General features: G+C 43.6%; 2 protein-coding genes across 17 annotated transcripts in view; one reads left to right on the top strand and one right to left on the bottom strand.

The window, feature by feature from the left end:
• Positions 1-404: 404 nt before the first annotated feature.
• lrp12 (low density lipoprotein receptor-related protein 12) lies at positions 405-10,503 on the top strand. The gene is made up of 11 exons (XM_085149500.1): positions 405-951; positions 4,243-4,299; positions 4,399-4,534; positions 4,667-4,869; positions 4,960-5,207; positions 5,869-6,018; positions 6,097-6,318; positions 6,406-6,672; positions 7,192-7,394; positions 7,474-7,606; positions 7,808-10,503. The coding sequence occupies exons 1-11, from the start codon at positions 897-899 to the stop codon at positions 8,735-8,737; spliced, it is 2,604 nt and encodes an 867-aa protein (XP_085005626.1). The 5' UTR covers positions 405-896; the 3' UTR covers positions 8,738-10,503.
• Positions 10,504-16,618: 6,115 nt separating this feature from the next.
• The window catches only part of LOC146493580 (regulating synaptic membrane exocytosis protein 2-like), a 55,079-nt gene continuing 48,146 nt past the window's right edge, over positions 16,619-23,551 (bottom strand). For 15 of the 16 annotated variants that reach the window (XM_085149486.1, XM_085149487.1, XM_085149488.1 and 12 more), the window contains 7 exons: positions 22,119-22,265; positions 21,769-21,950; positions 21,209-21,344; positions 20,422-20,534; positions 20,115-20,216; positions 18,811-18,950; positions 16,619-17,378 (listed from right to left, as the gene is read on the bottom strand). In XM_085149486.1, coding sequence (XP_085005612.1) covers positions 17,190-17,378; positions 18,811-18,950; positions 20,115-20,216; positions 20,422-20,534; positions 21,209-21,344; positions 21,769-21,950; positions 22,119-22,265 — 1,009 coding nt within the window. In that variant the 3' untranslated portion in view covers positions 16,619-17,189. The remainder of the gene's footprint in view (positions 17,379-18,810; positions 18,951-20,114; positions 20,217-20,421; positions 20,535-21,208; positions 21,345-21,768; positions 21,951-22,118; positions 22,266-23,551) is intronic. The other variant, XM_085149491.1, reaches the window with a different exon arrangement.

The raw sequence follows: 23,551 nt of genomic DNA, 5'->3' as shown, positions 1-23,551 counted from the left end.
CTCATTTCCTGATCAGATTACAATCAGACTGTCCACTCGGTCTCTCAGCTACAAAGATTGAGATTGGAGATTTGAATCTGAGCTGCTAATCAATCACTGATGGAGTCGTGTTCTCTGTCCTAATATATTGATGACTGATTCATTATTAAGGCATATTGAGTGCTCAAGTACAGTATGAAAGCGCTTTAGATGAACCGGTTCAGTTACATACACAGGCCGTGTGAGTGTGACGCATATATATATATATATATATATATACACACACACACACACATATAGTGAACATATGAAGGACGTTCGGCTCTTTGATTATTAATGAAGTGCTTTGGCATCTTCAGGAAACAGGAAGTTCACATAAACCAACAAATGACAAAAACGGCGGGGCCATGTTAGTGACGCCACTGTCAAAGGGGCGGGGATTCTCTCTGCGGTCTGTTGTTGTTGTTCGGCTCGACGGAAGCTAAAGGCTAACAGCTTCGCACGGAAATGCGCTCACACATACTATCAGATCGACACTACTGCTGCTGACTCGGTGCCGGTCCCGTGAGCTCGGATCGACCCGGTTCGGGCCCCCCGCTCCGGGTCGGATGACTCTGTCCCGTTAGCATGTTGAAGCTAACGGGCCGGTGTTCTTAGCGTCAGCCTGTTAGTCGGCAGCTAGCGGCTCTTTGTTTGCGAGCTAACCGAGGTTCTTCGCAGGATGCGGACCAACCTTGTTAATGTCCCGTTCAGCGGCTCGTGTCTGTGTTAATTGAATGCCGGGTTTATCGGTGAGATCCGTTATCCTCGGTAGCCGCTCGGTTCGGGGCCGAGGTCTGCTAACAGCTGACATGCAGCGCTCAGCTCTGTGACCTTGGACTCTTCACCATTATCTTCATCATAACATCAGGGTTAGCATGGCCCTCAGAACAGACTGCAGGCAGGGTGTGGTTTGCCTGCTCCTCCTCACAGGTAAGTGCAGACTGACCTGTTGTCAGGTGTGTACACTTATGTTTTGTTCTGATGACGCCGGGTCCTGTCTCTTTAAGACTTCCCCCCTTTCCTGAAAACCTACTTTGTCCTGAATAAAGTGCGTCTGGAAGACTGCAGAAGGGCAGAGCTAGTGTTATTTAATTTAATGTTTAACATAGACATGTGGCAGGAAGTGATTGTGGGCACTTACCAGTCTAAGTTAATAGCCTTCCAGGATTAACTGTCACGCAGATTTTATGTCCCAAAAACCTGGACCTGAATCTGTAATATTTCACAGTACAGATCTTGCTATATCAGTGTGTGCTCAGGGCCCCACAGTGCATTACTGCAGCATCCAATCTGCTCCAAATCCACCAGTAGAGAAAGCGGAAGTACAATGGAGAGGCAGATGTGGAAGGACAGACCATCTAGTAGTGACAGCTGCAAATGGCCCTTACAGATCACTTTACATTCGGTCTGCTGTGATCTGTTGACAGGTGTCACTACAGCCATTACTCCTTTTTTCTGTGTAGTAAGCATAGCAGTTGGAAGATATCAATCAGTTTCTATTAAAGCTTGAAGATGTTGAGCATGGTTCAGTAATAATAACAATCATGATAATGAAACGGTCTATGTAAGTGATCAGGGCTTCACAAGTATCTTAACAAGGACCTCTTAGCCACTTTGGGCTGGAGTCGGAATGACACGCAGGTACACCTGACTAGGTCCTGTCCACCACAGGGCTAGCACTTACCACAATAAGAATCACCAGTTGACCGGCAAGCTCTTCTTTAGTCTGTAGGAGAACAGATACCACAGAAAGGACAGGAAGTCTGATCCTTTTTCCTGTAACAGCTGTAACCCCTGCAACACCCCACCTCAGACTGCTTTATGACACAACTACACTAAAACTGGTGAAACAGCACCCCTGGTGGTCAAACTTGTAACATTTGATTATCAATTGTTGAAAATTAACAATGTTGAGCATTGACCAGCTATTTGACCCTGCAAGATTAAGAAAGTCTTTAAGATGCCAAATTTTCAAAATACAGTCCTCCCATGAAGTATCATCTGCTATCTTCCTTCAGCGTTTTGTCCATCCTGTTTAACTTTTTCTTTTTTACATGTAACTTTTAATAGGAACTTGCTGAATGTAGAACACTGTGTTAAGACCACAGACAGGATAAACAATGCCTAAAGCTTGTGGATGTGAAAAGCAAACCTGCATTCTTTCTTTCTAATGATCGCCAAGGCCAAGTACCTGTAGTTCTTTAGTCTGTGTGAAATCTGACCCCTGACCTCCGTAGACACGTCCCCGATTAGTTTAGGGGCTCAGTCATTTGTTTGAGTGATTTAAATATGAAGTCCTGATTACTAAGGATTAGAGATGGACCGATCCGATATTAGGTATCGGTATCGGTCCGATACTGACCCAAATTCCTGGATCGGATATCGGCGAGAAATAAAAAATGTAATCCGATCCATTAAATATCAAAAAAGCACCTCACAAAACTTGCTACAAGGCTAACCCGGCTCATAACCGTAGCACTTGCAGCAGTGTGCATCACCTGATAGAGTGGCTGTGTGCTACCAAACCAGCATTTCATCTCCGAGGACGTTTTCCCAGAGAGAAGTAAAGCAAGTGTGTAAGTTCATCTCTGAATGTTTGTAAAGCATTCCCGCGTTAAGATTAACAACCAATATATGGAGCGACTGCCTCTCTCTCTCTCTCTCTCTCCTGCTACTACTTCAAACGTGAAACTGATCAATGATCAGCTGATCGGCTTTTCTGTCGCGAGTCTGTCTCTCTTTGTTTTTGGCCCACTTTGCACCAGAAAGAGGAAACCAGCGGCTAAACAACAGCAGCACGTTTAAGCTTGATAAGCTGTTGTTAGAATTTATTTAATATTACTTTCTACACCAGGATCCTTTTCTATGCAGCTGACGGCTGGTAACTGTGCAGGGGCGGATCTAGCAAAGTTTAGCCAGGGGGGCCAATAGGGCATGAACAGGGAAAAGGGGGCACAAAGACATACTTTTCTTTCTTATTCTCATTTAAAATGTCTAGCTTTTAATAAATAATTATCTGACTCTTACACCCAAAGTTTTAATCTGATGTAAAAAATATATATAAGTCCATTACTGTATATAGTAACTGTTAATTCTAATATACCCTAGTAAGCTATAGTACTTTTTCCTTTGGGAAGGTACCATCTGTGCAGTCTGCAATTTTGTTGAAGAAAGATGTTGAATCTATTTAATTATTCTTGAAAAATTTTTTATTTCTGTGCATTTTCCTCCCTGCATCAAATTAAATTTGATTACATCGATTAAGCATCATGAGGTGGGGGGTGTGGGTGGTTCCCTATTTTTTTTTTGCTGGGAGTTTGCAGCCCTATTAGTTAGGTTGCTAAATATTTCTGCTAAGTACTCTTTAAAATACCAGAATAGGGAAGGATGGAGCAGGTTTAAGTTTATTAGATTGATCAGTGTTGCTGAACTATGAAATATTTTGGGCGCAGTGTATTTTTTACATACAGGTATAACAGAATAGCTTTAGTGTTGTTATTTATTTAAACTTGAGTATAAACTTATACAAAATGCAGCAAGATATAAAAAAAACAGTTTTATTGATTAAAAAACACTATATCGGATTCATATCGGTATCGGCAGATATCCAAATTTATGATATCGGTATCGGTATCGGACATAAAAAAGTGGTATCGTGCCATCTCTACTAAGGATATACTAATGACTGATTGACAAGTCATTAGCCAATAATGGGGCAATTTCACAGTAAGCTCCAGCTCTCACTCTGTTTTAAAACAGCAAGATGGCTGCAGCAAAAACATTCAAAGCTTCATAATATGATTGTAAACTGACTGCAAAAGTCCTTATCTGATCTTCAAGGGGGATAATCTGAGTCCATGATCTAAACATATACAAATAAGCTGCTCATGAATCACGGTGATCACCTGGCATACTGTCTCTGTGCATGGTTTTCCAGCTGCACAGGAGCACAGAAGAGAGCACTACGCAGGATTGTACAGGTTGCCTAGCAAATCGTCAGATATCCTCTTTTCTCAGGAAGATTAACAAATTCCTTCCACACCCATAACATTCTGGTCATGTACTGTTTCAACATCTACCTTCAGGCAGACGTTTCAGATCCATAAAGACAAAAACTAACAGAATAAGGAACAGCATTATCCAGCGGTTCATCAGTTGTACGTCAGACTGTTATCAATATGACATCATTTCTAACCATGTGTTGTTGTGATTTTCCCCCAGGATGCATTGCTGTCTCTCAGAGGAATGAAAATGTCTATGTGTCAGGGATTTCTAATGGTGAGGTCACAGTCACATCTAGACATCAGGGCAGCACTAATGGCACACACACACCCACAAACACAGTGTCACACTAACAGTCCAACCCTGCCCCCCCAGCCTGCAGTGATGTGGCAGAGCTCCTACGGGCATCCAGCGGTATAATCACCAGCCCCGGATGGCCCTTCCAGTATCCAGCCCGACTGAATTGCAGCTGGAATATCAGGGCGCGACCTGGAGATGCCATTACCATCAGGTACTACACTTACTGTCTCCATAGTTACAGCTGCCACACCCACATCAGGGCACAGAGTGAAAAGCAACAACCACATCCTCATTTTAACCCCATCTTTGCTCTCACAATGCCCTCCCTGTTCTGTCTTTGCAGCTTCCAGGACTTTGACCTACAGGGTTCCCATCGCTGCACCTCAGACTGGATGTCCATCAGCAGCTACAGGAACCTGGACGGACTCCGGGTTTGTGGCTCTTCCTTGCCACCACCCTACATCTCCTCTCAGGACCATTTGTGGATCCACTTCCACTCGGATGACAGCCTGACGGGAAAGGGCTTCAGACTGTCATACATCAGCGGTGAGGAAACACTGTGTGCTATTGGTGATGTAACTGGAGTAGAGGCTGATGCTCTGGATGGGAAACAAGTAAGATTTGTTGTGTGTGCAGGTAAGCCGCTGGCATCCAGCTGTGATGTGGACCAGTTCCACTGCTCAAATGGAAAGTGCATCCCAGACTGGTGGCGCTGTAACTCGATGGACGAATGCGGCGACAATTCAGATGAGGAGATGTGTGTGGACTCGCCATTCTCCTTCCAGCCCTGCAGCCTGAACCAGTTCCCCTGCCTGTCTCGCTACACCCGCATCTACACCTGCCTGCCCCACAGCCTGCGCTGCGACGGTAGCATAGACTGCCAGGTAACACGCCACCTAGGTGACCCATTGCAACTGCTCAAATGATTCCTCGTCCACTTGCCGCTGCTGCTTATGTGACTTACATTAATGTGTCAAACAATAACACAGTACCGAACCGGTACTCCTACCATTCGCCCAATGCATATCCTCGGGTTCACCACTCACAGCACATGTGGGCTAATCACCACAAAGAGATCTGCCAGAGTTCTGCTGACTCAGATCTAACAGATTTATAAAGGTCCGTTAAGTCACCCATAGTTTGTGGTACGCCTGTGCTGCTCTGCTATCGTGAGTGTAACTTGAGCTGATCTGTTGGAGTTTATGAAATGGTCTCTTTATGATGCAGACATCATGTCAGAGCTAAAGATGAGCAGAATGCGAGCTATGGCGTTAGGATTGTAAGCATGTTTAATATGAATATAGCTGTTTATATCTTACAAGGTATTAGTATTGTACTAATGCTGTGTTTACACAACATATTGCTACAAGTCGTTACATCTATGAGAAGGAGCACCTTATGTTGAAGATTTAACCCAGTGCTTTAGAGCTCAGGTGATCGGGACTCTGCCTGGTCTCCAAAGGACACAACAATCCACTTCAGGGGTTCCTTGGGCCGGACTGCTGACAATGTCCTCAACTTGGTGTGTCACAACGTCTCTTTCAGGACCTTGGCGATGAGATAGACTGTGATGTTCCCACCTGTGGCGAGTTGTTGAGGAACTTCTATGGTTCTTTCAGCTCTCCAAACTATCCTGATTTCTACCCTCCAGGAAGTAACTGCACCTGGCTGATTGACACTGGAGACCACCGAAAGGTAACCTTTGATCCCTGAGTGTGTTTGGGTAGCAAAGGACATCAACATTTCTGATGTTCTTCCTGTCTTCTCCTGCAGGTTATTCTAAGGTTCACAGATTTTAAACTTGATGGGACTGGCTATGGCGACTATGTCAAAGTCTATGACGGGCTGGAGGAGAACCCCCGTCGCCTCCTCAGGGTGCTGACTGCCTTTGACTCCAGAGCGCCGGTCGCTGTAGTTTCATCATCCGGTCAGCTCCGAGTTCACTTCTACGCTGACAAGATCAATGCGGCCAGAGGCTTCAACGTCACCTACCAGGTGTGTTTGATTTTTGAGGTGTTGTGCAGGTGGCCGTGTTCTGTTCTATTGTTCTTGACTAAGTAGTCTTTGTGGTCCTGTTTTTAGGTGGATGGGTTCTGCCTGCCCTGGGAGGTTCCATGCGGGGGGAACTGGGGCTGTTACACCGAGCAGCAGCGCTGCGATGGGTACTGGCACTGCCCCAACGGTCGGGATGAGCTAAACTGCTCCTCTTGTCAGGAGGATGAGTTCCCCTGCTCCAGAAACGGAGCCTGTTACCCTCGGTCGGACCGCTGCAACTACCAGAACCGCTGCCCCAATGGTTCTGATGAGAAGAACTGCTTCTTCTGTCAGCCAGGAAACTTCCACTGTAAGGTACGATGGTAAGACCAGACTGGTGTGTTCTGACTTTAGTCTTTAACGATTCAAATCAAATGAGAAGCAGCAGGGTGGTCCTGTGAATCATCACAGACATATGATCTCACTCACACAATAAACTGGAGGTGAACTTTGTTTAAAGCAGGTTCCATATTCAACTTTTTGTAGATGATTGTTGGATTTTTCTCTGTATGCATTATTTTCGGGTCTACCTTATAATATAGAGTGCCTTGAGGCGACTGTTTTTGTGATTTGGCGCTGTATAAATAAAATTGAATAGATGTAGTTTACAAATGCCTTCCAAACGCCTGACATCACAGCTAAAACATTAGAAATGCTAACCAAATAACTCCAAACACATCTCATTAAGGCAGCATCAGGACAGCTTTGTGGAGTCCAAGTCACATTTCCCACATTTGTCTTTCGGTGTGTGCAGAAAGGCATGTTTAACATCCAGTTGCAGAAGACTAGAACACTTTAACCTCTGACTGATCCCTGTGTGTCTGATCCCTTCAGAATAATCGCTGTGTGTTTGAGTCGTGGGTTTGTGACGCACAGGATGACTGTGGGGATGGCAGCGACGAGGAGAGTTGTCCTGTCATTGTTCCCACACGAGTCATCACAGCTGCCGTCATCGGCAGCCTCATCTGTGGCCTCTTATTGGTCATTGCCCTTGGTTGCACATGCAAGCTGTACTCGCTGCGCATGTTTGAACGCAGGTAAGAATGTCAACACATTTCTGTTCACCTCGTGCTTCTGAACTCATTGTGAGTCAAGGCTTGTGATTGGTTGTTCCAGGTCATTTGAGACCCAGCTGTCCAGAGTGGAGGCGGAGCTGCTGAGGAGGGAAGCCCCGCCCTCTTATGGTCAGCTGATTGCGCAGGGACTGATCCCACCTGTGGAGGATTTCCCAGTGTGCTCAGGGAGCCAGGTACAGTTCTTATCTCACATAGCAGGAAGCTCCTGATTAAAGTTTTTGCACACACTCTGTCTGTACACTGAAGTATGATCATATGGTTAGGTCCAAGGTCAAATGGAGGTTAAATACCACCTTTTTAAAGGTGACTCTATGTGGTCCTCAGGGACTTTAGGTAGATCCAGTTTGAACTGGTTCTCTCGTCTCTGTCCTCAGGCTTCTGTCCTGGAAAATCTTCGTCTGGCGGTCCGCTCTCAGCTTGGCTTCACATCCCTCAGGCTGCCTTCCTCTGGTCGTCGTAGCAACCTGTGGCGTCGCCTCTTTAATTTCTCACGGTCCCGGCGCTCAGGTTCTTTGGCTCTGGTCTCTGCAGACCTGGAGGACAGCGCTGGCACTGGCAGCACCGGAAGCTCCGGCTCAGACCTGTTGTCTCCAGACTCGGATGACACAGACACTGAGGGCGAGCGAGGGCGAGGCATCAGTGCAGTGGGTGGACCTGTTGCACCCCTCCCCCAGAAGACCCCGCCTCCCTCCGCTGTAGAGGCTGTGCTTTCGGTGACACCTTCTGTGACCCTGACATCTGGCCGAGACAATGACAGGCCTAGAGAGGCCCTGCCCCCATCCAGCCCTGTCACTATAGTAACCTCCAGTCCAGATCCCGAATGTCACAGTGACACCTCTGACCTCCCTGCCCCAGCTGCCTCTGCCCTGCAGCGCCTGGCCCAAAACCTGCACCGCTTAGCTAGAAATCTGACAAGAACAAGTCAGAACCAGCAGAGCCAGACCTGGACCAATCATAGCCCACTGCACCAGCTGGAGACAGGAAGAGGTGGGGTTGAAGTCACAGAGCGACGGGGGAGTGGAGAGGAAGACGAAGATGTGGAGCTCCTGATCCCCATCTCTGACTCAGACTCCTCTTCCTCGTCCTTGCTTGTCAGCGACATCCGACAACCTCTGCTCGAGTCATACCCCTCCTCCACCGTGAACCATGCCCCCCGCCATCACAATGGGAACAGTGGTCGAGGAGGGCGGGATGGCCCCTGTGAACACTGCGGAATGGTCCACACAGCTCAGATCCCTGATGCTTGCTTGGAAGCGACTGGCAAAACAGAGAGCAGCGATGATGAGCTGCTGCTGCTGTGCTAACAGGCTAACTGAAAGGCTAACGCTAGCCCTACTCCTTCAGTGTTCTAACTACACTAAGTGCAGCTGTAAGCCTGTTAGTTAGCATGTTAACAACATGCTAACTGACAGGATAGCACTGCACAATGCCACACAACTCACTCCTCAGACACTCAGAGGGGTGGGATTATTATATTATAGCACCCTAGCTGGATCTGTGATGTCAAAGGTAAACAAACTGAGTGATGTCACAAATTGAATTTTATCTGGTACGACTTTAAAAACAGTCCCTCTGTTTCCCGGTCTGTCTGTTAAGGCACTGCCCAACCTTATGGTACGACTGAATTGTAGAGCTCCCAAGCAGGAGAGGGTCATTGACCGTTGGAGGCAGCCAAACGCTTCTTCCTAAAATCTAAGGCCAGGCCACATATAGTTCAGTTGGCGTTTCCTTTACTCTCATTGGTCCTTATTTCAGTCACTGACATCAGAGTTCAGGTTATTTCCTTTGGTACTGCACACAAACTGAGGAAGAGCTGAGTTCAACGGGTTCTCCTGTCGCCTGCAGTCACTTGAGAGTGGTGCCAAGTACGAAGGAATATTAGGGCCACATTAGGCAAAACATATATATATATATATATATTATTGATTATTTAGATAATAAACTCGTAATTTTGAGAACAGTCAAAACGTGGAAATCTCATTTTCAATACAAACTGCCACGGCTTCTATATCCTCTACAAAATGCCTTGTGTAGCTGAGTTAGTGAAATGACTTTCATTATAGAAACTTGTTTCTCTTTTAGCTCATAAACAAAATGACACTGAAGAGATGGTGCCAGAAAACTGCATCTGGTCAGAAGGAAAAAATAAAAAACTTGAAAGAGTGGGTCGGATTTGTGCAAAATGAAATGGCTGGCAATGGACAGATGCAAAGATACCAATGGTTGTATCACAAAACACAATAAGACGGATCATCTGTTTGTTTCACTAACTTATCTGCACAAGCCATTTTATAGAGGATATGGGAGCCGTGGCAGTTTTTTGGCTTGAAATAACTGTAATCTTCACATTTTGACTATTTTAAAATACTATTTCAAGTTTGAGCTTACATTTCAACTTTAATCTCAAAATGGACACTTTTTTTTTATTAATGTGACCCTAACACTTCATCCTATTCAAGAGACGCTGGATGATTTGGTCAAATATTTGGTGTTTTGAGTAGGTGAATGTTCATTGGCTATTGACGGTAAAGCACAATGTGACATGTTCAACAGTTGAGTTTGATTTTAGAACCAGACCTAAATTATGTGACCCTTATGTCCAGTTCAAAGAAAAGGAAAGTCAAAGGTCAGTGTTTACAGCTCACATGGGACCTGAAGGATTTGGTACAGCGGAGGATCAGAACTCGAGTCAGACTTACCTGAATTATAAAGGTTTCGTAGCCCCGCCCGTCGTCACTACTCCTAGACTGAAGCCATTTCTGATGTTTGTTACAGTTTTTGGTACTCAGCTGACCTTGTGTGTGTGTGTGACTATGTATATTTATTATTATTATTATTATTATTATTATTATTCATGATGTGGTTATTATTGTTGTAGTTATTATTCTTGTTGTTGTGATTTTGCTGTTTTCTGGCCTGCATGAATTTGGCCATTTCGTGTTTTTCTTTGTAGTTAAAAACTGATAAACTGCACTAAACATTAAAGGTTCACCTCCAGTGTCTCTTGTATTCTTTTTATTTTGCTCAGCTTTCCACATGAACGAACATAAAGGTAAAGGTGTAACAAAAAGTAGGTAATTCAGAGCAAGCAAGTGAACTTAGCTCCTGTCAAATATCAATTTTATTTATTTAGAAAAATTGTATTATTTCACTATTTTATGACTGAGTGCATGCTCAGTGCACGCTGTTTATTTGTAAGGTGACGTTAGAGCTGTGAAACAGAATCAATTTAATCATTAAAGCTTAAAATCACTGCATTTTGCCACAGATCAAAGTGAAATGAATTCAATTGATTGAACACAGGTGCTGAGCTGTCAACTGATCGGTACTTGGTGTTGACTTGGATCAGGTAGGGGAACATGCTGAACTCATGTGGTGTATCCATTAGTGAGAGTGCACTGGCAACACCTAGCAGAGGCCCCTAAGACTCCTACCTCCAAAAAGCTTTGATTGCATTCCAAGGGAGCCTGGGGACACAGAGTCCATGTGGATTCAGTGGACTCTGCCCTTTGTCACCAATACTGTTCATACTTTTAATGAACAGAATATCTAGTTTTGCCAGATGGTGGACAGTGGTCTCCGCTTCATTTGCCTTGGGATTTTATCTATGCTTTTTGCAGATGATGTGGTTCTGTTGGTTTCATCAAGCAGGTGACCTGCAGCTTGAGCAGTTCGCATTCAAATGTGAAGTAGTGGGAATGAGAATCAGCACCTCCTTGTCCAAGTCTAGGAGTGCCCAGGAGTCCAGGTCAGGTACGAGTTAATTTCCCAGGTGGCAGAGTTGAAGTATCTTGGGATCATGGTCACAAAAGAGTGGAGAATGAAGTGTGAGAGCTACCATTGGATTGGGGGCAGTGTCCGCAGTGACGTGGCTGCTGTATTGATCTTTTGTAGTGAAGAGAGAGAAGAGAAGCGAATTTCGATTTATTCGTCAATCTATATTAATACCTTTACCTATGGTCACAAGCTCTGGGTAGTGACAAAAAGAATGAGATTGCAGATATAAACAGCAGACACTTGATTGCAGTTGTTGCTGCTATGGGTGGCCCAACCAGTCATTAGTTATAGGGAATCAGTCCCACTCATAACCACTGTTAGCAGTATCAAATGAATCACCTACAACCACTTTCCAAGTGCCTCACTACAATACTACGGAGTACGAGAAGTGTGGTGCCCATCAAAATATTTATATTTTATACACAGTGTGTGCAACGACTGCAGCCTTTAAACTTGTGATTAAAATACTGTCTGCAAACATCAGTCCAGATGTTACCACATTACTTTTCTGATACTTCTAGTTAAAAGAACAGGGTGATTAAAATAATAGCTGTCAGTTCTCTCATTATTTATATTACTGCCCTCTGCCAAGATTGAAGAGGACACTATTGATTTCATTTTGTTTATTATTATTTATCTTTAAAATCTGATTGCTTAGATTTCTGAATCTAAAGAATGAATGCATTTAAATTAGAAACTGCACACCTAGCTTCTAAAAGTCTGGTAAAGTATGAGTACTGTTTTTAAGTGTTGTAACACCCTGTTAAAGATCACATAAGAAACACACCACATCTCATATTATATAGTACATTGTTGAAATTATAAACTATATATTCCAGTTCCGCTTATCAGTCATTTTTCACGGATATCACTGATAAACCAGTTGTGAAATTCACCTGGAAGTGTTTTTAACAAACTGTTTCTTGTTTTTGTACAATTTATCAGCAGCTGTGGAGAGATGTATTTGAATATCTCTGTTCCACTTTTCCTAACCTGGAAATCCTGACAAGGACACAAACCTCAGTGCTTATCATAGACGTTACATCCTCCGTGCAGCAAATCCACAGAGAGATCAGTGATCGGAAATCTACCCCTTTCTGGCAGCTAAAGTTTGCATTCTTTGAAAAATGCTGGATCATATATGATTTGTCTGAGACCTAAGCTTGTGGTGAACATGCCCCATCACACCTCTACTGACTTCACCAACAGTACAGATATTCTGTGTTTAAGTAGAAGTACAAATACTGCTGTTAAAAATACACCAGTAAAAGTTGAAGTGCTGATTTAACTTCTTTACTTTAGTGAGTGAAAGTAAAAACGTACAGGCTTTGAAATGTACTCAGAGTAAGAAAGTAAAAAGGAGTATGTTTCTATATCTGTGCAAAGCTAACTGAATCTTGTGCTAACATAGTGATAAAATATTATCAGTAGATGGAAAAGAAACTTTAGTTGAACTTTTTTCATTCCGATTATGCTCAGCCTGAGTCTGAGGAAAAAGAATGATAATAAAAACTATATATCTATTTTCTGTTGCCTACACTGTAGAGGATGACTTTGCCTCTAAATAGGAAAATGTGTAAATTCCCAATTACCATCAGGGTGTACACCTCACCCCTGGCATCGTTGCCCACCTCTCAATTTTAAATACACGTAGACATTGAGGGCTAGCAGGAGGGACTATGCGCTTACCTGCTGCTCTCTGGCAGGTAGCTCCATGCCCTCCTGGGTTTTAAATGCACCTTAGAACACACATACATCAACACTACATATGAGCGAGCGGAGGGAGGTTAGGAGTCTTCTCTCGCCCTCGTTCTCTGCGGTCTGCTGGAGCAGGGGGGCTAGGAGGAGGAGTTGGCCGTCCGACTGGGGTCCGGAATGTGGGGCCTCCCTGCTGCTGCGGAGTCGGGGCGGTCTGCTTCTCCCCACCGCAGGGAAAAGGGTAACACAACCTGGGTCTGGGTGCAGTTCCCCCCTCCAGGGGCAAGGGTACCTAGACCCGGTTCGTAGAGTACGCTTGGGGAGTGTGATTGTGTGTACAGCGTCTCTTTATGTCTGTCTCCACGTTGGTTGAGTGTGGAGTAAGTGCATATGAGAGCATGAGGGTGGGAATGGATGTTTGTATCTGTGTGTGCCTGTATGTCTGTGTCCATATGTCAGGTTGGGTATCAGACGCCACCTCTCTGAGGACAGCTCAGGCCCTCCAGGGTTTGGAGGCCTATCTCCCCCCACCACTTCCCCTGCCGGGGGCGGACTCCCTCAGACATCGGTGCGTTGGTGGTTCTTTGTGTCCGGGGGTGGGCGTCCGGGTACACACCGGCTCACTCCTTGGCGGCTGCTTATCGGGGCCTGGAGCCTGGGGCTCGCTTGGGCCACTTCGGAGGTGGGGTGCCCCCGGCCTCTCGGCCTGGGGCTCGGTCACTCAGGCACAGCTGGCTGCCGGCGGAGCTCACGGGCACGTCACTGCAACCCCCCCTGGCTTCTGCTCCGTGGCTGCTGGGTGACCCCTCATCTGGGACTCTCCTCAGCTCTTTCTGGGACAGTGGCACGGCTGCCCCTCTGTTGGTCTTCCTTGGTCTCTTGTGTTCTGGGGGCCTCTGGATGTCTGGAGTTTTGATCTCCTCCATACCTGCTTCATGCCCTGGAGGACGGGGCAGTGGCCCCCCACACCCTCTAGCAGATCATTACATGAAGGAACCTTTTAAGAAAACAAGCGCGTCCATGCTCACAGGTGTACACACGGGTGATCACACACACAAACTACACCCTTTTTGGCTCCTACCTCAATGCACACTGTGCTGTCGATCTTACGTGCTGCACAATAATGTTTAATATTTAGTATTTACTGTCATATTCCCATATATCATTGTGATGTTGTTTATTGTATTACTCTCGTTTTCTTCTGCTTGTTTTCTTTTTTCTTTCTCAACAGGTGATCCAGGTGATCGATATATGTATTTTTTTTTTTCTGCTTATTCTGTTGGTTTTTGTTTTTTGCCCTTCTCCCCCGTCCCTCTTCTCAACTGTTTTTCTTTCCCTCTTTCTTTCTCCCTTTTCTTTCCCCCAGTCAAGTCTGTCCCGTATTCAGCAAGTGGAAATAAAATAAAGAATAAAAGGTGAATCAAATGGACCATTACGGCAAAGCTGGGATGGTCAATTTGGTAAAGAAAATCCGTTGGGCATCTTTCTTCGCCTTTAGACAATAATTCTGATGGCAAAAGAGCCAAACGGGACAGGCAAAAAAAAAAAAAAAAAAAAAAAAAAAAAAAAAAAAAGGAAAATGTGTAAATACGGGGGAACCCTGAAATTGGTTGTAACAGCTCGGTGTGGGTAAAGGAATCACAACTCACAATAATTTTTATTTCTATTTCTATTCTTTTTGAATCTCCGCTACATTTGTTGTCACCTAACTCTGTGTTGGGCTGGTGCACGGTGGCTGTGGTTTCATTGTCACTGTTCTTTACTTTAAACCTATCACAGTACAGTAAACTAACCAGTTTATCTTGCACTAACCTGCAGCAGTAAAAAGTAGTCAGTAAAAACTACTGAAGTAGAGATACCTGAAAATTGTACTTATGTTGCTACAGTAATGAAGTATTTGTCCTTTGTTACTTCCCATCTCTGCAAAGGATAACAGTTTGCCGCTTCTGGACTGTGCTGTGTGCATTAAGGAGGATGGAAGCTTCAACACTGAAGTTCACTGGATGCCCAAACACACAGACAAGTACTCTTTGACTCCCACCACCCTCTGAAACACAAACTTGTCCTAATAGGACATTGCAACACCAAGCAGAAAATCTTCAGCTGCAACTTCATTAACAATGTTAATAAAGTGTGGAGTGATTTCGGAACCATCCTGGGCCATAAGCAACAGAGCCTGTAAGGGACAAAAAAGTGGGCAAATGAACTGGATCACTTTTTCAGTAGGTGTGATCTGCCCCCTGTCAGGTTTGGCCCCACTGTGTAACTTCTGTAGCTCAGGTGGCTAATCAGAAGGTCGGTGGTTCGATCCCGGGCTGCCTCCTGGCTGCATGCCAAATATCCTTGGGCAAGATACTAACCCCATGTTTGCCTACTGGTGGTGGTCAGGGGGCCCGGTGGCGCCAGTGTCCAGCAGCCTCGCTTCTGTCAGTGCGCCCCAGGGCAGCTGTGGCTACAATGTAGCTTGCCATCGCCAGTGTGTGAATGGGTGAATGACTGAATGTAGTGTGAAGCGCTTTGGGGTCCTTAGGGACTAGAAAAGCGCTATACAAATGCAGGCCATTTACCATTTCTAAAACCTTATGATGCTACTACAGCCATGGGCTCAAGATTTGCCAGACACCAAATATTTGAACACAGGACAGACAGGAACGACTACGACGCTTTCTAAGATTTGAATAAGTACCATTACTTTGTAGCTAGTCACCAGGTAGCACAGCATTATATTCCAGGTAATCCTACAAACATTCTTACTGTTTAGTTTCGGTCTTCATTTTTTTTTGCCAGACATTTTAGTCGAGTTGCCCGTTTTAGTTTTTTATTGAAATCCCTCAGTCAGAACATGACATATCATGTTTGGATCCAGAAGTGGCTAGTGAAATCAGATCACAAGAGGTGTATAGCAACACAGTGAGAATCTGTTTTGCTAAACAGTAAAGGCTCTCATCCCACGATGCTTTAAATCCTTCACCCGGATGCAACTGGATCCAAACCTGAACTCCTACTCCAGCTATCAATTCAGTTCAGTTTTATTTATACATAGCCAAAACACAACAACAGCTCACCAAATGGAGAACACTGACCCAGTCTTTTAATCCGAGTCAAACACCAGGGAGCCAAAAATCATGACTTTGCATCTCCATGACTTTGCATACAGATAAACAGAGAGAATACGGAAAAGATAACAGACATGGGTTATAGCTCACCTGCTAATTGGAAGGTTGGTGAGTTAATCATTGGCTGCTCTAGTCTGCATGCCAAATATCATTGGGCAAGACACTAACCCCAAGTTGCTCTCTGATGCATTGGCGTGTGAATGTTAGATAGAAAGCAATTAAGCAAAGAAAAAAGTGCTTGTGTGAATGGGGCATGTTGCAGAAAGCGCTTTGATTGCTCAAGTACAGTAGAAAAGCGTTTAAGAACCAGTTTGTGTAGCAATTACCCATAGAGTAGTAGGATCTTTTAGAAACACCAGGGTCAGCGGTGCAATAGAACTTGTAGAACCTAATGAACTCTTGCTTCAGACATAGTGAGTCAGCTACAGGAGAACTTTTAAAGACCCCAAAACATTTTAATGTGTAGAACCTCACAGATCCAGTCACCTTTGTAAAAATCACCGAACCAGTGTTCTCAGTAATATCATCAGAACCTTGTAAAACCAGAGTTATGTACCTAACTTGATCATAATGTCCTAAACAGAAACACAGAGATTGTTTAAGAATCTTTATTTTGAAGTTTTAGACAACATTCTCATGTTCTCACAGTCTGGCATGGTCTTACATATTTTCATGCTCTCACATGTTGTCATGTTTGTGGTTCTCATGTTCTTTTGTTGTCACGTTTTCATGATTTTACTGGTTGGTGTGGTGTTTTTCTTCGATGGAGTTTATGTTCTAATGTTTTTGTCATTCCATGCATAAACATAAAGAAGCCCCCTCTATGTTCCTGTGTCTCCATGAATACTATCACATAACTCAATCTTGTGGGTTCCTGACGTGTCTTTAACAGTCGTATGACTTCCAAGGAGCTGCTGTGATTAGCTGGCAGCTGGAGGTCACATGGCCACTCCTTTCTTTACCCAGCATCCTTTGTTGAGTGTCTCCCCCCGCAGTGGGCGGATCAGGAATAGCACCTTCCTCATCGTCCTAGTGACATCATCATGAATTGTCATGTCATCTCTGTGATGTCATCATGCAGCATGCAGCAGCAGAGGATTCTGAGACTTTGTTTTAGGGCCCATCCTGTAACGTGTCTATGACCAATCAGCCATGCCTCCTGATGCTAAGGCTTGCCACCTTCTGTCTCCTTATTGGTCAACGGCGCCAACGCAGGATCCACTAATGAGGTGGCAGGAAACAGTTTGAACCAGCCAATTACCATATTGGACAGGTCCAGATCATCCAATAGAATCTGGGCAGCGCCCATGAATGATTTATGGTCCATCCGACCGTAGTCACCCCAGACGATGATCTGCAGAGAGAAGAGAGGAGGAGATCCTTAGGCTACGTTCACACTGCAGGCAAAAGCGCATCAAATCCGATATTTTTGACCCTATGCGACCCATATCCAATCATGCTATGACAGTGTGAACGGCACAAATCCGATATTTTCAAATCCGATCTGGGTCACTTTCGTATGTGGTACTGAATCCGATACATATCCAATGTTTCAGAAAGCAACTGCTGTTTGAACGGTCATATCGCACTAAATCCGACTTTTACGTCACAGACACAAGACAAACGCCAATTATCAGCGCCAGAGAAGCACCCGAGAAGACATCGCGAACGCTTCCTGGCCATCCCGTGTAGATGTCAGTGAAACTGCTGGGAAGACAACGTTGGAGAAACGTGAACATTTTATTTGTACTGTATAATCTGCAGATTCTGATAGAAATCTGCAACTATCCTTTGAAGCACCGCTCCTCTCTAAAACAGCAACAAGGATCATTATTAGGTTATTTACATTATTATGTAAATAACAAAATAACTTTAGGCAAAAATTGGGAAACGTAAAGTCCGAAGTCTTTATATTAAGGGACATCAGTCAAACAATATTGTTTGCTCTGGGTCTAAACAGAGCGCGTTGTGTGTGACGTCTTCTTTTGCGCATGCGGGCCGCTTTGAGCGTTCACACTAGAGCGCGTTTGCTGTCACATTTTATTTGTAGTGTGAACAAGCAGACAAAAAAAACGGATTTGATCAAAAAATCGGAATTAAGACCTGCAGTGTGAACGTAGCCTTAGTGACATCACACACATGAAGGTGTGTGTTTTTTTTTTCTTAGTAGATTTTTCTTTGTAGATGACACTGTGAGTATTGCAGCATTTTCCATAATTTTCTTTTCTTTGCTGTTTTCTTCATTGTTGTAGATATTAATCTTATCTTTCTGAGGTTCATTAGATAATGAACCTCAGAAAGAATTACTCGAAAAGCACATAGTATAAACTGAAAGCAGGGCGGAGAAGGTGTAAATATACATACAGGGAGACCAAACGCCAACTGAATAACATCAAAGGCATGTGGAGGGGGATGAAGTTGATTACCGGCCTCAAAGTGATCAGCAGCTGCAGGGGCAGTCTGGACAGAGCCAGTGAACTGAATCTGTTTTTCAACAGGTTCAATAGTGAACCCTCTGTTGTCCCTCCTCAAATAGTATTAATCTTAACACCCCCTCCTCCACTCAACTTGGACGTTCAGAACCCCCCACCCATATTCCATCCTAGATTCCTCTTCATACACGCATTGCTATGACTGCTAAAAAGATGAGGAGTGGAGTTGCTTCAGCCTCTTTGTGTAGGGGCTGGAGCAACAAAAGAAGGGCTGCAGGCCCTGATCCCAGGGTCCTGTAATCCTGTGCTGTCCAGCTGTCTGGCATCTTGCAGTATCAGTACATATATAATTACCTGTAGAACTTTGCCCTCAGGGTTTTCTTCAAACTGCAGCTGTTGCTGATAAAGAGGGTCAAGGGTTTTCCTTGCCAGACGAGTTCTTCTCTTCAACACACACTTTCCATTATCCATTAGATACACCTTCACATAAGGAGCTGCAAAACACACACACACACAACCGAGCTGTTTCACAGATCATAACCCATGACTACTAAACCTTTGTACTGCGATGGTTGTGTGCAGTAGTATTCAAATGTGAAAATTTGTGGACTTCGCTTAAAGGTCGAGCCTGTGCCAGGAAACCAGCTAATTTAAGGGAATCCTGCAAAGATGAGCAGCCAAATATGCATCCAGAATTATGCTAGAATTGTAATGATGGCTAACAAAAGCATTTGGTTGAGCTTCCTAAGTTGCAATTTTCTGTCTGTGTGGATTATTAAAAATCCAAAATATTCCAATTTGTTTTTTAAATCATTAAAGATGTATGCTGTTCAATAATTCCACATTGGAAAAAATGTGGAATGATTGGAAAAGTTGGAAGAAACATTAAAAGAATTACCTTGACACAGAAACTTGCGACCAAAAATTGCATGAAAGTAATGAGCGCTACTGAGAAAATTAAAGCATCGAAGAGGTTTTAATTTTCAGGTGATGCGTAAAACTGAAAAGCCCTAATACTTGTTAGCACAACACAAGTAGCTGTGCTAGCTTTCAGCTAAGCCCTTATATTATTAATGAGGAGCAGAAAGCAGTTCATCTTTGAGGAAGAATGAAGAACTCCAGCACTGCATGAGCCACAATACAAGACACCTCCAAAAAATTTATATATTTCTAAACTATTTCAGATTTATTAATCAGAAATGAGTCCATAATAAAAGTGTAGTCACACATCTCTGCATCACCACAGCTCAGGTTCATGGAGTTTCTTCTCTTAGATCTGTCACAATGCTCCAAGTATCTCAGATTAATATAGGTTCTGACTTTACATTTAACACTGACTTTAATAAACACCTTGTAAACAATGGCATTGTGAGCATTTCCACAAGTAACACAGTTAATGTGGAGCTTGAGTATGTGAAAGGTGAGGTTCTGAGAGTAAATCATGTTTGGGATCTTTTGCTCTTTGTACAGCTCAGCTAGAAGACAGAATTCAGGTTGTAACAAAGCAGCTCTCATCTGGACTGAATGAGATACAATACACGAGGGAGGAGAGAGCTGAGAGCAGCATGGAGGAACTGATTAAGTTCACGTTCTTACACTAGAGTGTACTAGGTAGAGTGTATTTGTAGTCAAGTGTGCATTGTGTATAGCTTTGTCACCTGGAGTGTTCTTGTTGCCTTGTTTACCCACAAGCCCCCGGGCTCGGATAACCTCCACGTCCAGACGCTCCTTCCTGTACACCATCCCGATCTGGATGTCACCTAACCAAAAGAAAGCCAATCAGAGGAGAGATTTTACTGAAACACAACCGCACGTTTTCATGGGCAGAAAGTGGTATTGTATTTTAATGTTTTTTAATATATTAATACACACACATATGTCCAGATTACATAAATCTGAATTAATGAGTTTGTATGTTGGTAGGTTGATATACATTAAAACAATGACATTTTTATTCAGGCTAACCCATGGGGGGCGTGGCCAATGTCTGCCGTCCAGCCAGCTGGGCGGGGCCTAATCCTTCAAGGAAACCAGTGAACTGTTTGTCTGATGCAAGTTTTACTCCTGGAAATATAAGCCTGACCAGACAGAAAGAAAAAAAGAAAATATCCGACATGTTAGTTGGCAACCCCAGGGAAATGGGAAGTGGAAGTGTTTAAGTTCAATGTGAGAATAAATACACATTAAAAGGGAAAAATAGGGAAAAGGGTGAAGGGGAAGACTAAAAAAGGAGGGAGTGACAAAATGAGCAATTAAAAAAGGAGGTTAAAAATTTCACTCGGGAAAAACTAAATTCAAAGTTCAGAGAGAAAAAAGTAGAAGTAAAACTGTAACTATGTAGAACTGCCTTCTTTCATCTAAACAATACTGAGTGAAAACAAGAAGCCTTCATTCCACTTTGTTCTAGCTCCTCTGTGTTTATATAGCACAGGTGCAGCACATCATATTTAGTCTTCCCTCTCCCTTAGTTTGTCTTTTGTCCCCCCTTCACTCCAAAAGGTCATAGCAGATGGCTGCCTCTCCCCAAACCTGGTTCTGCTAGAGGTTTCTTCCTGTTAAAATGTGGTTTTTCTTCCCTGCTGTTACCAAGTGATTGTTCACAGGGGGTTGTGTGATTGTTGAGTTTTTCCCTCTGCTATCAGAGATTATTGCTATCATAAAAACCCCTTGCTTTAAATGAGTGCTGTATGAATAAAGTTTAACTAAACAGAGAATACAAGATAAAAAGAGTAGAAAGAGGAGCGATTCATACGCTCCAGGTTTTGGGTCCTCAGCATCTGGGTCTCTACTCGGCTGTCGGGTAAAACGAGCTTTAAACTCGATGGCCAAACCGGTTTCTACACTTCTCTGAACGGGAAGTCTCACCACCTTCTTCTTCTTCTCTTCCTCTGTAAGGATGGAAGAAGAAAGAGAAAAGAAGCAGAATAAGTTGTTACAAGAGCATAAACAGCCAGAGACTAATCAGAGCCCTGGACAGGGTGCTCTGTGACTCATATTGGTTCTGTTCTGTTCCGTTTTCACTGGTTCAACTGGTTCCGTAATATGTTTGCTCAGTTGCTTGTTAGTACCTAACTCATTTGGTCATAGTTTATTTTTTGGCTGATGTTCCTCTTTGGATTTTCATTCTGATAGTGAGTTTTTATTGAGACACTCTTGCAATGCTACTCAGATTCCCAGTTTGGCTAAAACACACTGTATGTCTGAAGATTCAATTCAAAGAAAACTTTGCTCTGTTTATGGCAGAGTCCATGAAATATAACAAAAACAGCAAGAATTGAGGTTATATTTTTTAATGGTTAAACTAGGACTGACCCTCTGGGTTGAGCTGGGAGGCACTCTGACTCTTCTTTCCAAGTCCAACCATCCCCATCATCCTTGCACCGAAGCTTGAGCGTCGCTTCTTGTCATCGTCGTCATCATCGTTTCTCCCCAATGAGCAAATCTCACCACCGACACTTGACGACTTGGTGAGAGGAGCGGCAGCTGCAGACACCCTGCAGGAGGAAGGACCACCACAATAATAAGTGAGGAAAAAGGGCCAAAACACAAGAGGCAGGGCACAAACACATCACAATAGCACAGAGAGGAAAAGGAAATGGGTAGTGTTGCAGCTGTTGCTATGACAACTGATTCCAACAGGAGGTCATCTGTTAATTTCTTACTTTGAAGGCTCAGGCTCCTCCTCCCCTTCTTCCACTGAGTTGCTCTTCTGCAGTGTAGCCCCGCCTTCTGATGCCCCAACTATTTCCTCTGTTCCCTGCGAGCCCACCCCCAGCTCTGCTGATTGGCCCTCCAGACATTCAATCAGACTGTGGCAGCCAATATGAGAAGAAAAGAGTAGCATGCAGACAGAATCATGCAGAATGGTAAATGGTAAATGGACTGGTTCTTATATAGTGCTTTTCTACTTTACCTGAGCACTCAAAGTGCTTTATATAACAACCTTCCAATACGTAGGTGACCTACTCTACTTTCTGAGCTACAACCATCCCATGGTGAAGGTAACACATGCTAACAAAAACGGGACTAAGCATTATGTATTTTCACTGATTTGAAACCAGCAGCAGAGTTAAACATTCAGAATGATGTGTTGTGGGAGGATTTACAGGACACATGCTTATGAGCGTGAACTGTGATTGTACACAGGATGAGAGTGAGCCGTTGATTTTAATATAGTTTAATCTGTATTATTCCTTTCTGACTCCAACAATCACATAGGTGATGTTTGAAACACATGTCAACTTAATATTTCATTTCCATTTGTGACAATACTACATGTATTAACAAATACAATCTGCTAGACTCTATTTAGCAATCTGACAATCTTAAAACCAGCAATCTGACCTCACAGAAAACATTTCTGGTCATTTTGTGTGAATTTTTGTGTTTTTAACCAAATTCACACATTAACACAAACTGAATAATCAGCAGATGCAGCAATAGACAAAGAGGGTCACCTGCCCTATGAGCTAAACCTTCTGTACTTATAAATGGACTCTGGTAGAAAGTAAAAATTTCAATTCCTGTCTGAGAGCAGATAAAGAGGTGAACATTTTAAGTGTGTTGACTTAAATACACAGCAATTCTTTCAGACAAAATACAGTTTCTGTGTCTACTTGGGGGTATGCCCTAGACCCACCTGCAGCAGGGAATACACTGTGCAGTTTGTTACCTGCACAGTGGAAGAAAGAAGCTGGCATCTAGCAGTAAACAGTTTACTAAGTGAAACAGCACAAAGATGGAATATGTTGTAAATACTTTTACCTAAAAGCCACAAACATATTTAAAAAAATACTTGTTTGTTGCCATTTTCTTTTCCTTTTGCCCTCTGTTTCATAAAAGTGAATTTTCATGTTGCTTTAGTTATCTTTCTGATCAGTAGACAAAGTCAACACCTTACCGTTAAAAATATATTATTACTTTGAGAAAAAAAACCCTACAACCCCACATTAGAAGAGAGCAATAAAACATTGGATGCCATCATCTGTGATTCATAATCTGATGAAAAGATTCAGAGAAATGTGTGCCCACAGAGAGCAGCTGCAGAGCAAACCCTTACATATTACTGAAATCCCTGCATGGATTCAGAAAGCTA

Source organism: Neolamprologus multifasciatus, chromosome 22 (assembly GCF_963576455.1).
Source record: "Neolamprologus multifasciatus chromosome 22, fNeoMul1.2, whole genome shotgun sequence".
Lineage (NCBI taxonomy): Eukaryota > Metazoa > Chordata > Actinopteri > Cichliformes > Cichlidae > Neolamprologus > Neolamprologus multifasciatus.
The sequence above is the reverse complement of the archived record's forward strand: the minus strand, read 5'-3'. Positions and strand labels throughout refer to the sequence as shown.

Coding starts and splice junctions, on each gene's coding strand:
- lrp12 (XM_085149500.1), top strand. CDS start 897: ATGGCCCTCAGAACAGACTGCAGGCAGGGTGTGGTTTGCCTGCTCCTC. Junction 6,019..6,096: donor ACACTGGAGACCACCGAAAG/GTAACCTTTGAT, acceptor CTTCTCCTGCAG/GTTATTCTAAGGTTCACAGA. Junction 6,673..7,191: donor CAGGAAACTTCCACTGTAAG/GTACGATGGTAA, acceptor TGATCCCTTCAG/AATAATCGCTGTGTGTTTGA.